The sequence below is a fragment of the Trachymyrmex cornetzi genome, unplaced genomic scaffold, assembly GCF_001594075.2.
Source record: "Trachymyrmex cornetzi isolate Tcor2-1 unplaced genomic scaffold, Tcor1.1 scaffold147, whole genome shotgun sequence".
Taxonomy (NCBI): Eukaryota; Metazoa; Arthropoda; class Insecta; order Hymenoptera; family Formicidae; genus Trachymyrmex; species Trachymyrmex cornetzi.
The window spans coordinates 5,658,983-5,675,862 of NW_017296059.1; the positions used below are offsets into that span (position 1 = coordinate 5,658,983).

At 37.6% G+C, this 16,880-nt stretch overlaps 3 protein-coding genes across 6 annotated transcripts; all 3 read left to right on the forward strand.

The window, feature by feature from the left end:
- The first annotated feature begins 1,425 nt into the window (after positions 1-1,425).
- Positions 1,426-9,529, forward strand: Taf1 (TATA-box binding protein associated factor 1). Of its 2 annotated transcripts, XM_018502416.1 has the most exons (17): positions 1,426-1,551; positions 1,642-2,057; positions 2,382-2,794; positions 2,888-3,133; positions 3,230-3,355; positions 3,429-4,603; positions 4,769-5,031; positions 5,173-5,534; positions 5,607-6,522; positions 6,634-6,848; positions 6,963-7,205; positions 7,401-7,839; positions 7,934-8,076; positions 8,171-8,308; positions 8,434-8,563; positions 8,641-8,850; positions 9,111-9,529. In XM_018502416.1, the coding sequence occupies exons 2-17, from the start codon at positions 1,709-1,711 to the stop codon at positions 9,332-9,334; spliced, it is 5,592 nt and encodes a 1,863-aa protein (XP_018357918.1). In that variant the 5' UTR covers positions 1,426-1,551; positions 1,642-1,708; the 3' UTR covers positions 9,335-9,529. The 2 variants fall into 2 exon arrangements, with proteins under 2 accessions (XP_018357918.1, XP_018357917.1); XM_018502415.1 differs by having other exon boundaries at positions 5,607-6,848.
- A 482-nt stretch (positions 9,530-10,011) lies between these two features.
- On the forward strand, positions 10,012-11,733 carry LOC108757809 (uncharacterized). The gene has a single exon (XM_018502417.1). The coding sequence runs from the start codon at positions 10,085-10,087 to the stop codon at positions 11,663-11,665; it is 1,581 nt and encodes a 526-aa protein (XP_018357919.1). The 5' UTR covers positions 10,012-10,084; the 3' UTR covers positions 11,666-11,733.
- A 481-nt stretch (positions 11,734-12,214) lies between these two features.
- On the forward strand, positions 12,215-16,473 carry LOC108757810 (transcription factor GAGA). 3 transcript variants are annotated; one of them, XM_018502418.1, is made up of 6 exons: positions 12,215-12,560; positions 12,812-12,999; positions 13,083-13,259; positions 13,531-14,023; positions 14,681-14,740; positions 15,635-16,473. In XM_018502418.1, exons 2-6 carry the CDS (start codon positions 12,817-12,819, stop codon positions 16,066-16,068), a joined length of 1,347 nt encoding a protein of 448 aa, XP_018357920.1. In that variant the 5' UTR covers positions 12,215-12,560; positions 12,812-12,816; the 3' UTR covers positions 16,069-16,473. The 3 variants fall into 3 exon arrangements, with proteins under 3 accessions (XP_018357920.1, XP_018357921.1, XP_018357922.1); XM_018502419.1 differs by having other exon boundaries at positions 15,638-16,473; XM_018502420.1 differs by lacking the exon at positions 14,681-14,740.
- Positions 16,474-16,880: the final 407 nt, after the last annotated feature.

Genomic DNA, 16,880 nt, shown 5'->3' on the forward strand with positions numbered 1-16,880 from the left:
CTTAAGATTCCCTGTGTACGTGGATTTTTACGTAAATTTAACATTGCAACGATTAAAAGCATTCTCATCTTTAGGTATCCTCTTTCTATATTTGTAAAGGGTGTACAGGAAAGTGGTGTTTAGGGCATACATTTTTATTAATGAGTAAGACTGTAAGATTTCGGCTTTCGTTTGCGTTTTACAAAAACCAAATTTCGTACCCATACCGTCATTACAATTTTAGCGTGGCCCAACATTACTTTTTGTATGAGCAATATAAATTGCGAGTTATTTTTTGTAAAGGAAAAAGAATCTTTCAACTTTTGGCAAGCGGCTCCACGCCGTTTTTGATGAGGGCATATTGCATAGCGTACTTAGCAAGGAGGATTGTTATACGATAATTCGTATTTTTCTTTAAGAAACATATATATATATTTTTGTCAAGATTTAAATATTGCTAATGTAAAATGTATTCCGAATACAATTTATTATGTTCGCTAAGTGTAAGTTTTACATAATTGTAAAATACATGTATTTAAAGTGTTTGTGAAAATACAATTTAATAGAACGCCACACTCCAATTGTGCACAAAAGTAGCGCAAACTTCAATGATATAAATCTTTTTATTTATAAATTCCATCAGAGATATCTACTAAATATTAAAAATTATCAATTGAAAAATATAAAGAATAAAAATCTGCAAATTTTTAAAATATAAACAATATTTAAAAAATGCCTATTACGATCAAAGCTGGGGATCTTCATTACTTTTAAATAATTCAATCTTGATATTCCTAATATACACTATATATGTACTTGTATATATACCATATTGTAGTCTTTTTAGAATTGCGCACAAATTGTTTTTCCGGACTATAAACGCAATTAAAACTACTCTAGTAATCGCGAATTAAATTGACAAACAATTTAATAATTTGATACTACCATCAAGTATCATAAAGATATTAATATGTTGAAACTTAATAAATTTATATATTGCAAAAAATAATTTAAATAATTTAATTAATTAAAAAATTATTTAAAAGCGCAATGAAGATCCAGCTGTGATCGTAATAGGCATTTTTCTAGTATTGATTGTGTTTCTCACATATGGGGTCTAAAAAATAAAAGATTCTTAATATTGTTTAAAATATAAAGTTATAGCGTTTTTTACTGGCAGAGCTGATGCGTACTCAGTGCACATTAAAGCCGAAACTTTATAAAGACGAAACGTACTGAAGTGAACTGCTTGTTCAAATTTCGAGAATCTAGAGTAATTATATATTTATGGACAAAAAGTTCCTAGATATCATGTAAGAGCAAATTCACTCTCAACTTGTTTCACAGATGTCGTGGCTGCAACAAAAAGAAAATTGATTCGTTCCACGTATCTAGTATTCGCACAATCGAAGCTTCAGAATCTAGATAAATCTGCGAGGTCGCGTTTTTGGTTATTAGTTGGTTTCCATTTGTCCTGTGGATGGTTTGTCGCAGTGTTATTTGTGTAAACAAAACGCTAGCCCGGGTTTTGTTTATGAACGACTCACCGGTACCGGACACAATCCGCGTGAGGTAAGATCAATGCTTCGTAAATTATGAATAAAAAAAACGATGCAATTGCTGATTTCATGATTGATTTGCAAAACTGTTGTACGTCACCAGGCCAGGCATTTACATGGGCTTTACTTTGTAAAAGTTGGATTAATCGTAAAATCTCAACAAAGAGAAGATGGGGGATTCCGACGAGGAGAACGAGAAGGACTTGGCATCTGGCCTTAACATCACTGGCTTCCTCTTTGGCAATATTGATGACAATGGTCAATTGGAGGATGATATCTTAGATCCCGATGCCAAACAACATTTAGCTTCGCTCAGTCGTCTCGGTCTGAGTTCATTCATCAATGAAATGATGTCCAATGACAATAATGCCGAGGAAAGAGAGACCGGCAAAGTGGACGAGAAGAAGGACCAAAACACAACTACAAATGACATGGATGTCGATTACTTGGCGAAATCACCTACCGCGTTAGATTTCTCGGATATAAATGAGTTGGCAGAAGATACGATTGATGAAATCTGTTAGTATCTGCACTATGGTTTTATGCAGATGTACTTATACGTGATTGATAATGTTAAGGCTAATTTAGAATATATTCTTTACTTTCTGTTTCTTGCTTTTTACCTCTTTCTTTTTTGCCTCTTATCCTATTTTTTATTTTTGTTGCCTAAGGTAAGAAAATCGACAAGTTTCAGAAGAGATATGTTATCAAGAAACACAGTTGTTGATAAAATGATTGTCAAGAAGATAAAAGACAATAGGTAAAAAGCAAGAAACAGACAAAGATTGGAGATTAGCTGTTAATGTTAATAATTATAGTCATATAAGTTATATTTATTTTTAGCCAAGAGTAATGGATTTGATAGGAAACTAGACAAGGAAAATGCAGATTATGATGCCGATGACGAGGAGGTTGTCAGTAAATCAGATACACAATTGATGCCACCACCGCCGATACCAGAGGAGAAAGAGACATTGACTGCAGAAGAAGCAGAAGCAGCGCGTCAACGTAAATTAGAGACACCTCTCGCTTCCATGCTACCATCCAAGTACGCCAATATCAATGTCACCGAATTGTTTCCGGATTTCCGCACCAATAAAGTGCTTAGATTCTCGCGACTGTTTGGACCCGGCAAGCCAAGCAGTCTGCCACAGATATGGAGAGGTGTAAGGAAGCGGCGTAAAAAGAAAAAGCATCATGATATCAGAGATTCTGATTCTGGCTCTGATCAGGATGATAAAAAATCCAAATTTAAGGTATAATCTTTTTGTGGCAGATCATTCTCGGATCTTTGAAATTGTCAGTTGCTATTGTCACCAAATAGATTAATATTACGTTGTTTATTTAAGGGCTGGATCATGCAATATGGTCCCGAGCCGAGCACGGAAGCGTGTCGCTCGGATGATGAAAATAAGCTGTTGCGACCAGTAGAAGATAAGGAACAAACTGGTAAAACGGGTGAAAGCGGAGAGAACGGTGACATGGGACCTAAAGTGGCTGACTGGAGATTTGGACCCGCGCAGTTGTGGTATGACATGCTAGAAGTACCAGAAACTGGAGATGGATTCAACTATGGTTTCAAGATGGTTGAAAAAGTTAGTGTTTATTATACTGCATTGACACTGATTAAAATACTGATTAGAACTGACCAATTACTTCAAAGTATTTATATTTTCTTGCATTAAATTTAGGCGGAAGAGCAAGAAAATAAACCAGAGACCAAAGATGAAGACTTTACTGATGATGCATTCTTGATGGTATCACAATTACATTGGGAAGATGATGTTGTCTGGAATGGAGACGATATAAAGCATAAGGTATAATTTTCTTAATAAAGTAGTCAGTATTATTATTATATGCTTGCAAGAAAAACAAATTTATTTTTTATAGGTAATGCAGAAATTGAATAGTAAAAATAACGCTGCCGGTTGGGTGCCATCAAGCGGCAACAGAACAGCGCAAGCCTTTAGTCAGCCTGGAAAAGGTGCCTCTGTCACCGTAACACCTAATGTTAGACTAGCCACTTCGCAAATTACAACGCCATTGCACATGCAGTCTCAAAAGAATAAGATGAATATGGGCAAGGGAAATCAGCAGCCACAGCGGGAGGAGGACGACACCTGGTATTCGATATTTCCAGTAGAAAACGAGGAGCTTGTATATGGTTTATGGGAGGAGGAAGTCATTTGGGATCCCGAACAAATGAAAAAGATACCGAAACCGAAAATACTTACGTTGGATCCAAATGACGAAAATATAGTTCTAGGCATACCAGACGACATTGATCCCGCTCTTCTTCACAAGGACAACGGTCCGCAACCTAAAGTAAAGATCCCGCACCCGCACGTCAAGAAAAGCAAGCTACTGTTGGGTAAAGCAGGTGTTATCAACGTCCTCGAAGAAGACACGCCTCCACCACCACCAAAGTCACCTGACCGGGATCCGTTTAACATATCAAATGATACATATTACATGCCTAAGTCCTCGGAAACTACATTGAGGCTGAAAGTCGGTGGTGGCAATTTAATACAGCATAGCACTCCAGTAGTGGAGCTACGTGTTCCTTTTGTACAAACGCACATGGGTCCAATGAGATTGAGAAACTTTCACAGGCCACCATTGCGAAGGTTCAGCTATGGGCCATTGGCTCTTCCAGCACCGCATGGTGTCTTGCCTCTGCTGAAGCATATAAAAAAGAAAGCTAAGCAACGAGAGCAAGAAAGGATTGCTTCCGGTGGAGGCGATGTGTTCTTCATGAGAACACCCGAGGATTTAACTGGACGCGATGGCGAGTTGGTACTTGTTGAATTCTCAGAAGAGCATCCACCACTTATGAACCAGGTCGGGATGTGCTCCAAGGTGAAGAACTATTACAAGAGAAGGGCCGGCAAAGATCAGGGACCTCAGACATACAAATACGGAGAAACGGCGTACGCTCACACTAGTCCTTTTCTTGGAATTCTTACGCCTGGCCAAAGCATCCAAGCCATCGAAAACAACATGTATAGGGCTCCTCTTTACGAGCATAAAATTCCTGAAACTGATTTCTTAGTTATAAGATCGAGGTATTTCGCCTTAATATAATTAAACTTGTATTATTTCTTTATACCTGTAAATTTTATTTTTTGTATTTTATTTTTATTAATCATACGTTTCTTTCGTCTATATATATTTAAATTTAGGTATTTTAGATTATTTTCATTGATTTTGTGATTTGATAATTTTTGCAGACAACAATATTTTGTTAGAGAAATGGATGCCTTATTTGTTGCTGGACAAGAATGCCCGCTTTATGAAGTCCCTGGACCAAATTCAAAGAGAGCAAACAATTTCGTACGAGATTTTCTACAGGTGTTTATATATAGATTATTCTGGAAGTCACGCGATACTCCTCGACGAATTAAGATGGACGACATAAAGAAGGCCTTCCCATCTCACAGTGAGAGTAGTATTAGAAAAAGATTAAAGCTGTGTGCCGACTTTAAAAGAACTGGTGCGTAATCGTTAAGTTGTTTGTTAGCTCTTTTTGCAATAAAAACTAAGAAATTGTTCAAGAAGAAATATTGTTGTTATACATTTCATTTTTAAATAAACTTGTATACATTCAAATCACTTACTTTTTGATATCAAATAGGCATGGATTCCAACTGGTGGGTAATAAAACCAGACTTTAGGTTGCCAACGGAGGAGGAAATCCGCGCTATGGTGTCGCCAGAGCAGTGCTGTGCTTATTTCAGCATGATCGCGGCCGAACAGCGTCTGAAGGATGCTGGATACGGAGAGAAGTTTTTGTTCACTCCACAAGACGATGACGACGAGGACATGCAGCTGAAGATGGATGACGAGGTGAAGGTAGCGCCGTGGAATACGACGCGCGCTTACATCCAAGCCATGAAAGGAAAGTGTCTACTGCAGTTGGCAGGTCCGGCTGATCCAACTGGCTGTGGTGAAGGCTTCAGTTATGTTAGAGTACCGAACAAACCGACTATTAGCAAGGTTTGTTCCGACGAATATCTATCAAGATGGTTGTTATCCAGATTAGAATAAACCATAAAATGTTTTATACAGGAGGAACAAGAAGCTCAACCAAAAAGAACTGTAACTGGCACAGACGCGGACTTAAGGAGATTGTCTTTGAACAATGCGAAAGCGTTGCTGCGAAAATTTGGTGTACCCGAGGAGGAGATCAAAAAGTTGTCGCGTTGGGAAGTAATCGACGTGGTCCGAACTCTATCGACAGAGAAGGCAAAGGCTGGCGAGGAGGGCATGACAAAGTTTTCACGCGGCAATCGTTTCTCTATCGCCGAACATCAGGAACGTTACAAAGAGGAGTGCCAACGAATCTTCGACTTACAGAATCGCGTGCTGTCGTCGAACGAAGTATTGAGCACGGACGAGGGCGAGAGTTCGGAAGAGGACAGTTCGGATATCGAAGAAATGGGTAAGAATATCGAAAATATGTTGTCAAACAAAAAGACCAGCACGCAGCTATCACTGGAACGGGAAGAACAACAGCGGCATGAGCTACGGAAGATGCTCATGGGCGAGGCGCAGGAGCAGGAAAGTAAGAAAGGCAAGGAGAGCAAAAAAAAGGACGAGGAAGAGGACAGCCCAGTTAATAATTTCAATGCGCAACAAGGACGTGTATTAAAAATCTATCGCACCTTCCGTAATCCTGAGGGCAAGGAATATACACGAGTTGAGTTAGTGAGGAAGCCCGCCGTGATTGACACGTACATTAAGATCCGCAACTCAAAGGACGAGACGTTTATCAAGCAGTTTGCCACATTGGACGAGGCACAGAAGGAAGAAATGAAGCGAGAGAAGCGTAGAATTCAGGAACAATTACGACGAATCAAGCGAAATCAAGAGAGAGAGCGTATGCTGGGTGGGTCATCTATAGTGAATGGCAGCAACATTAATAATTCGAGCAATATATTCGATCGCAATAACATTAACACTCCAACTACCACTTCCTCAACTAGTATCCTTCCATTCTGTAATTTCCAATCTTCTACTTCTTCTATCCCCGCGCCCAAACATCCTAAACAGGAGATATCGCCTCCTAAACGTAAAAAACCTAAACTCAAACCAGATCTGAAACTCAAGTGCGGTGCTTGTGGCAACGTCGGTCACATGCGCACAAACAAAGCCTGTCCGCTCTATCAGAACAGCATCGCCACTGCACCAGTCAACGTCGCGATGACTGAAGAACAGGAGGAGGAAATCGAGAAGCAGCTAAATACCGATGATCAGGATCTGGTCAATGTCGATGGCACCAAGGTGAAATTGTCCTCAAAACTCATCAAGGTGCGTTGATGGATATTGAAAACTTAACACCAAATTTAAATTATTCAATCCATATTCATATACGTGATCCAAGAATCTAAAGAGTGATAAAAATCTTATTTATTTTTATTTCAGCACGCCGAGGAAGTGAAGAGGCGTACATTATTGCTCAAAGTGCCGAAGGAAGCGGTAAATTCAAAGAAACGTAGGAAACCACCCACAGACGACCACTGTGATTATTTGAAACGCCATCAAAGACCGGTTAACAGACGTAGGACTGATCCAGTTGTAGTGATGTCTACAATGTTGGAGAGCATTTTGAATGAAATGAGAGATCTGCCAGATGTGCAACCATTCCTATTCCCAGTCAATGCTAAAGTAAGCGCTATTTTAACTCATGAGATTAAATACTAAAAAAACCAATTGCAAATTGAATAAAAATGAAACTAAAGTTCAGCTATAAGCTTTATATAACTATAAATTTATATACAGTATGTATAACAAAAATATCCTAAAAATTGAAGAACACCGTTTTACAAATATCGATCGTGCTGTTTTTTTTTTTTATACCAGGTAGTACCTGATTATCACAAGATCATACAGCGGCCCATGGATCTGCAGACCATACGTGAAAATTTGAGGCTAAAAAAATATCAAAGCAGAGAGGAGTTTTTGGCGGATGTTAATCAGATTGTGGAGAACTCGACGCTCTATAACGGAGCAAAGAGTTCATTGACTGTAGCCGCCAAGAGAATGTTGGATACGTGTGTCGAGAGACTTGGCGAAAAGGAGGATCGTTTGATGAGACTGGAGAAGGCTATCAATCCTCTTCTGGACGACAATGATCAAGTTGCTCTCACTTTTATCTTGGATAACGTTGTCAACAATAAACTGAAATCTATGACAGAAGTATGGCCATTTATGAAACCTGTCAATAAAAAAATGGTGAAGGATTATTACAATATTGTTAAGAAGCCGATGGACCTAGAAACAGTATCTAAAAAAGTTTCTGGTAAGAAACTTAAGTGTTTACGTAAAACTGTAGATTTATACGCTTGTACTTTACTTTTTCTTAAAATTAATTTATTTATTTTTGAAATTTCTAGCACATAAATATCACAGCCGTCATGAATTTCTTAGAGATATCGAACAGATCTTGGAGAATTGCTCGATTTATAATGGTAAAGAGTCTCCGCTTACAAGTAAAGCGGAGTTGCTGGTTAAAGTGTGTAAAGATACATTAGATGAGGTATGATTATTTTTGTAGTAATTAGATGAAAAATTGTTAAGGTGCTTAAGTTAAATAGAAATAAAGTTGCTGACAATGATGAATATTGTTTTAGTACGATGAACATCTAACGCAACTGGAAAACAATATATTGCTCGTGCAAAAACGAGCGATGGAGCAGGCAGACATAGATTCCTCCTGGCTTTGCCCGGATGAGGAAAACTACACTATCACGGAACCTGAATATAGAGGCGTAAGTATTATGTTTATTTTTATATTATAATACTTAACTATGTATTTTTTATTTATAACTTATATTTTACTATTTCATTACTTAATTTTATCTACATTTTATTTAACATTGAAATTTATCTTTAGAGTCAGAACAGTTCTCCAGATAATCCATATAGCAAACAAAATATGGATGACTTCGATTTTGTCGATGTAGAAGGAGACATGGAAGCGGACATGGATAGAAATTCGAAAAAGAAGGATGTGCTCGAAGAAGGTAGTGTAGTGTAAAATAAACTTAACTTTATTTTGTATTTATCGGAGCTCGTTTAATAGTCTTTCTTTCTGTCACAGATCTTCAATTCTCCAGCGAAGATGAATTTGATGAGGTGCCATTCGGTACGGACGATCATTCCGAGCAAAACGAAGCGGAGACATTGGAGTTAAGCGAGGTCAGGGAAGGTGTCGTATTAGCAGACGATGACAGTCAACAAGCCGCAGAAGCAATGGTTCAGTTGGGCAATGTCGGTTTTTATATGGGCGAGCAACAGCTGCTTCAACAAGGTAAGAAGACAAAATTTTAAGCTAATGATTTGCTTCGCTTGAAGATCTACTCTTTTGAAATGAAATTTTATAAAATATAAATAACTTAAAGAGAAACTTATTCATATTTTTACATATAATAAACGGTTTGAAAAAATATGACTTCAAAAATAAGACAACTTTTTATTGAATCGTTTTTAATTACACTTTATTGTTTAGTTGATAGAATTGTATTAACTTTTCGTTGATTTTTTTCCATAAAATCGACTTTTCATTCATAGATGAGAGCATGGATGTTGATCCAAATTACGATCCGTCGGACTTCTTGTTGGCCGGTTTACCAGCTAGAGATGATAAAGGAGAGAATAAGATTCAGGACGATCTGGCTGTTTCCGAAAGCGATGATGATACCGAGAACATCACATCCAAGCAGGAAGCACAGCAGAATCAGCAGCAACAACTAGTACAGCCGGACGAGGATGTCGGCGGTGATTTGTGGTTCTAAATGCGAAAGTTTTGTTAAAGTAACACGAGAGAATGTATATTTAGTCTATTTAACAATGGGTTACAAATATAGTTAGATTCGCAAATTTTTAAATCCATCTTGTAAGATTGAAGAATTTAGAGTTTATTCTTCGTATTATGTGCATATATGTATAGGAACTTGTAAATATAAAATAAAAAGTTGTTTTTTTTTCTATCTATGGATTTATCGCTATGTTACACTGCTACGCTATACTTATAAATAGCATCTATTATAAATGATATATCATTATTTATGTGAGTCTAACGTTATTATATAAGTCTAATATTATTTATATAAGTCTCACGTTATTTTAACATTAATACATCGGCAAGAAGACGAAAAAGGTAATGATAATTAAAATAGTGATATTTTCAATCATAGTTTTATCGCTTTATGTTAAAAACATAAAATTGTGGATTGGTAATTATACTAAAAAACGATTTGCAAGAATCTTTAAACATTATGACATAAACTGCAAATTCATGTTTCTATCATAATCCTCCAAAAAATTGAAAGTTGAGAGTTTAACCCATACAAAATCTTTTAGTTTTATTATTGCATATCTTTTTAAATTTCAGTGTTCTATGTATTATATATTATATTGTTTATATATTATTGCTTTCTATTTTATATATTTCCATTTTTAATACCTAATATTTCATCTTCTAGGAGCTCCAGCTGCTGTCATATTTCTTTTAAAATTTAACAACTTTTAAATTAATTCCAAGAATGATCACCGATGAAGAACTTGCATGGAGAATGGATGCTATCTCTAAGAGCTTCTCGTCGACTGTTTTTTATTCCTCGACGCAGCAGGAGAAAATCCAGAATAAGACCTTGGATAAGATAATGATGATCGTCAGAAATGCAACAAAGAAACAGTTGCAGTCTCGTCATCCTCGCACACTCGTAACATGTCTACTGAGAATCCTGTTATACTACGAGAATGTATTTCATACGAATGGATTTTGCGACTTATGGAAGCGTCGACGTAAGTTTAGAGTCGCCCGAGATTGCTATCATGCTCTACTCAAAAGCTACCTGCCCGAAAGATCACAGGATGTCGTGGAGACAATCGTGGAAGCCATCTACCACGAGCGACTCTGGAAATTCGAGACCTTCTGCTTTGAAGTAATGTACAGTCTGCTGGACATCAACCCTGTTATTGCCGGATTGATCGTCCATTCAATTTGGAATAAATTGATACTGCCAGAAATTGACGTCGAGGATGCTCGCGGTATCATCAGGATATTATATGAGCTTCTGGACGTGTACGTGTGGCCAGCAACGCAAGATACAGTAGCGATAATAGAAAGGATGCTTGCGCTCTTTCACTCTAGCATAATCGCACGATTGACGACGACCTCCCTTTCCTCTTCCTCTTCTGTAGCACCTTCACCATCGTCATCGCCATCGGCGCTTGCGAGCCTCAAGAAAGGTTTGGAAGTTTGCCTAAGAAATACTATGAAACATATGCCGAATGATCAGATGCTAGTGGTCGTGCAGCACATGTGCTCATGGACAGTGGCCACAGGCACGACTGACGAATTCGTTCTGGAGTTCGCCAGCTTGCTGGAATTCGCTGCTTATATGCACCAGGCTAGTCTCTACGAGCAGACGCTCACGCCGACAATCTTTCCACTGCTGATGCGAATGGTAGGCTCGTCCAGTCGGCTTGTCAGTCTACTAGGCAACCGAGTGCTACAGTGGTTGATAGACCGCCAAGACAACCGAGCGATTTTCGACACACCCAAGATCTTCTTCGAGCACGCGCGTCTCGGTCTACGCGTCACGCAGTGTCGCAAAGAAGATCGGTTGTTCTTTAAGTTGCACCGCGAATTACTACACGATAGCCTGCTAAAGAGTCTAATAAACCATTCGGACTCACGGATGAATATCGATATGACGTATTGCACAGTATGCCTGATTGCTGTTGAGGTACCCTGTGGTTTTATAGCTGCTGCTTTGGTCTGCCTCGCGATGAATCTACAGGAAATCATCCTGCAACAACAAGACAGTCGCGTGGAAGTAGCTTATCATATACATGCTACGATCATCTCTATCATGTCCCTCATCTGCTGGATACACAAGGCTAAAGTTTTCTACAGCTACGTGAATAGGATCGTGATGGAAAGGGCGCAATGGGCGCCGCATCTGAATCCTCCCATCCAATCACAATACAACTTTGCGCTGCACCACGTTCTTTGGAACAAGCCGGAGCTATTTTTCGTCGACTGGGAGGTGCGCTATGGTCTCTGGAAATGCTTCCGTTTCACCGATATCCACAACAGCATCTCATTAATTGTCTGACACATTGAATGATATGATTTCTGAAATAAATCAGGAATTCACAGATCTGTCTCTGTGAGATCACTCTATTGCATTTTAAATTAAAGAAGATTCAAAGAAATAAAAATCTAACAAAATCAAAAGGCCATGAGTGGTATTTTTTTGTATTTAATGATTGAAGGAGAAATGAAGAATTATAATTCCATATAAAAAGGAATTATATTAGAGAAATTATACTCAAGAAGAATTATTAATAGAAAGATTATTGTGTAAGAACTAGTTCTCTTATTATTTTATGAGTATCTTATTTTATAAGACGCTTATAGAAAATTGCATTGATGCCCAGCTGAATTATATAATGGTATAAATATCACATACATATATAATTATATATTATATATTTAATGCATATATATATATATGATTTATATATATTATAATTAATTACACATATAAAATACATAAAATGTCATAAAATATAAGTGATATATACTATATATATCATTTATCATCTTTATTTCATTATATTATTAGTTGTTGTGTTGATTGCGGCGCCATTGCGCGAGACGCAAGGTTGCACGCGTAGCCCAGCGTCGCCATCTCGAAGCGCAATGAAGATCGCATGATTTATGGCGCACTGCTTCGGTAATTTACGCACATCAAAGTGACTCAAGTGAACTCGAGCTTTTCGCGCGCAGGATAACTGTCTTGATTGTTTTGTATTTGCAATCCATATCTTGAAGAAAGCGAGGACGGTACTTGAACGATCGATCAGATTTCGACGCTCCGAATATTTGTGATATAAACGATTTAATGGTATTATAGAGCGGTGTTGGAAAAATTTTATCAACCTTGTCGTTCTTATTGGGGAGGTTCTCATTATCTTCTTCTGTTTGTAAACACGGAATTGTCAAAGGTAAAGAGACGTGATGTTGCACCCGGCGATATCAATACACTGATTATGAAAATATAACGTTTACTTTTAAACGATACAAATGTAACGATACAAATGAACTGCATACAGTTCGTTTATTATTAGCAACCGTAATAACAGTGCATTGTAGATAGCTGTAAAAGCGGCCTAATGCAGCACTTGCGAATCCTCTAAGCTCTAGTCAATGTTCTTTCTTGTTTTTCTATCGAGTATACGAAGTGCCTTTCACAGAGGAACAATGTCTGACGAACAATTCTCCTTGGTGTGGAACAGCTTCCCAAGAAACCTGTCTTCAGGTTTGTATACTTTGCTGACAGATGAGCATTTCGTAGACGTCACATTGGCCGTTGAAGGTCAAATTTTACGAGCTCACAAACTGATATTGTCAGTCTGCAGCACGTATTTTCGAGAACTTTTCAAGGTACCTTACTATTTTAGTGACAATGGTAATATTGTAACTACTTTTGTGGAGGCTTCATTGATTCAGTGATTTCTTGTACACAGGGAAACACATGCAAACATCCTATTGTCATTCTGAAAGATGTCAATTATCGGGATTTGTCAGCTATACTGCATTTCATGTATCAAGGGGAGGTCAATATCAAGCAAGAGGATATCGCCAGCTTTTTGAAAGTTGCAGAGGTCCTACAAATAAAAGGACTGACCACAGATTCAAATGAGGTCCGTTATACAGTTGAAATTATCTTTATAAAAATACAGAGTGCTTTAGCAAAATACTAGTGTATTTTAATGTATAGAATGTGAGAAAATTAAGTGTATTAAAATGTATAGAATGTGAGAAAGAGTGATATTGCTTGTTTATAAAGATGTTATTTTTTTTCTAAAACAATTTCTGTACATCTGTAGATTTAGAAGGTAAAATATATTTAGAAAGTAGGTTCTAAATATATAAAATATATTTTTTTATACACGGTTGATTTATACATTGCAGAAATTCAAAGATACTTTTAGAAAAAATGATGAGGATTTTGAAGATCGTGGTTTCTATGAAGTGGAAAAGGATAGATGTGAACATGGTGGTACAGACGAAAACGTTTCCACATTCAGTAGGCTGACACACATTGTAAAGGAACAGTCTACAACGAGACAAAGCACTTCAACAGAAGACATCTCGACGAGAGAACCGTTTACTGAACAAATGTCAACTGTCACTGACACTTGTCATTGGCAAGGTTGCACAGAAGCTGACTACAGTGCCCCAGATGGCCCAGATGTACAGACAGCGATCAGCGAGAGAAGCAGAAGCACAGACATGCCATGCCGGATGGAGGAACAGCCGTTGGATTGCACATCCGACGTGAGTCAGCCACAGTCAACCAAACCCGAACCGCTGGATTATACGATGGACACGGATACGGATTTAGGATACAGATATACAGCAGAAAAAATACTCTATGCCGACAACGAGAACGCTCCGAAACAAGGTAGTGATTCTCCCGCCGTCCTGTCGGCATCTCGTGTACTTTAAAGACAACGCTAACAGTAGATTGAATGACGTCGTCGGAACGTCATCCGGAGCTGAAACGCCCTTCGACAAAGAGAAACGTTTGCTGTACCAGCAGTATCGGCGCCCCAAAGGTTTGACACACTCAAGTGTTGCCACGGATAGATGTGTACTTTGTTATTGAGACTCATTATCACTTGTTTGACTGCGACGCAAGCTCTTAAGCACTTTTACGTACTGTTTAATTAACCCCCGGTATTTCTAGCGTGGACATCTTAGATCTCATTATCATCCCTCCAACGAGCGACATTATTTCTCTATAAATTTCTAACGCATTATGATTCAACAAGGAATATGGTCGGTTTACATTGCAAAATCAATTCGTTCGTTAAATCGCAACGCCGGGGGTTAAAGTCAATTTAGTCTCTGTGATCAACGCAATATCACATTTGCATGTTCACGCGAATGGGTGTTTCAAATCCGAGCAAGCGATGTTCCTCGAATTATAATTCTTTCTCTCTCTCTCTCTCTCTCTCTCTCTCTCTCTCTCTCTCTCTCTCTCTCTCTCTGCATAAATTCACCAGGCACCTCATCTCATTGGCCATGAATGTTTAGAGAAAGCGATGTTATCTTACAGATTTCGCGCCAGATACGCAGTTAGTTCCCTACAATCAGAATTCACAAACTCAACCATTCGGTACGTTTTACACTTCTGTCGCATTTTGCTTGTCGTTCACATTCTCCAACTCGTTCAGCAGCATGTTTGAAAAAAGAACCAATTCGCAAGATATTTTTTTTTATAGAATGAATGTAGGAAAATAACACGGCTAATTTTATATCTTAATACTTGTTAATTGGTTCGCTGATAATATTCCTACCTGTTCTTTTTTCTTTCTAAATTGCAGAACTGCGTTTCCATGCTAATTTGTAACATTTTTAAATGCTATTAATATGAATTGATTGTATAATGAATGGATTTTGTTGGAAAAATACAAATTGCATCAGTTACCTTTTTTATATTTCTTATCGATCTTTAAATGTAAATTTTCAAGTTAATCTCGTTTTTTATATTGCACAGTTTTTTCTGATATCTCAGAAACTGCATCTCTGCTGTACATACTATTTATAAATATATTCGATTGATGCAAAAAATTTGTCGCTTCGTCATCAAAATCTCTATTAAAACTGGAAAACTGAAATTCTTTAAAGAGGAAATTAAAAATCTCTCTAGAGATGAAATAAAAAGAGAACCGAAATCCGCGTAATTTTAGGCTTATTCTTTTTAACTTTTACACTTTTTATGCAAGCAGTGTGAAAAAAAAAAGAGAAAGGATGAACTGTGTAAAATATTCAGCTAAAAAGAATAGACCGTTATTTCCCTTATTTTGCATTTTAATTTTATTTTACTGTAGATACAAGATTTTTGCACCAATCTAATACGTTTCTCACTCTTTTCCTCCTACATTTATGTATATCCTTAACATGTTTTTCATTTTTTTTATGTAATCTCTTGACAGCTTTATCAAATCGAATGCATATCTAATATTCTCAAGAATAATAATACGATATCTAATAATATTCTCTTCTTTAGTAGGTTTAAATGACACAACGATTTATCCAAATGACTCAACATATGAGACGGCAAATTCCAGCACTAAGGGACGACGTACGGTTAAAGGTATTTCCAGTAGCAGCTTGCCATTAGAAACAACGCTACGTGTCATTTCAGAGCTGGGTCCAACGTTGCGCATGGAACATGGCAAGGTAATACGCATGTATGCGTGCCCGTGGTGCATGCGGCAATTCACACGCAAGGAAAACCTCAAGCTACACGTCCGTTATATTCACGGTCCGCTTGAAACTCTCACGTGTAAGCTTTGTGGTAATAAATATAAGAACAGTAACAGTCTGCGTGTACACTCCTACCTCTATCACAACTCCAAGCGGGATAAGAGCAGCAAACCGCTGGCAACCGGTGACGACGGTATCAGTATCGACGGCGACGGCGATGGTGACGGCGTGTGAAGGAACAGTTCTTTCAAGAAGTTTCTTCTTTTTATGATGAGCCCATCGAAAAAAGGCAACGAGGATTAATGAGTGTTAACAGGACAAGAACGGAGAGCGATAAGTCGCGACTGAAATTTGTTATATTTATATCTGCGCACCATGCCACAACTCGCACAAACTAGCACATAATAAGTACCGATTATTTCTATACGATGCTAAATAAGCGAGAAGTTTATAGAAATAAAGCGCCTTATTGTAAATATGTTCTTACAGAGTAATCTACCCTTCCCATCCACCGTCCAGTTTTCATCTCTCCTGGAATTTCATCTGAAATTCATCATCATTCTCACGATATGTAAGCGAATATACGAGTATATAAGTGATATGTAAGCGAATATTCATGTAGGGTAAGTCGGGGGAATACGCCACACTTAAGCAAAATTAGATTTTTTAGTAATTATTTGTTCAATTTAAAATAATTTTACATACTGATCTTTTTCTTCCATCCTTTATCTATGTATAATTAGAATCGAATATATTCATTTTTTGTTATTAAAAATAAAGAAATATGAAAGTGCTGAAAAATGGGTAATATGCCACTTTGGGGGTAATATGTCACATACAAAAATATACAATATATTCAATGTATAACACACACACACGCGCGCGCGCGCGTGTGTGTGTGTGTGTGTGTACCTATATATTTGAGAGAAAATAACTACTGGCATTTTACCCCAACAAAAGTAGTGTAATATTGCCCCAAGACGTCATTTCATTTTATATTGAGCCTATACAGTACGACTGTTAAGAAAATGAATCAACACTATACT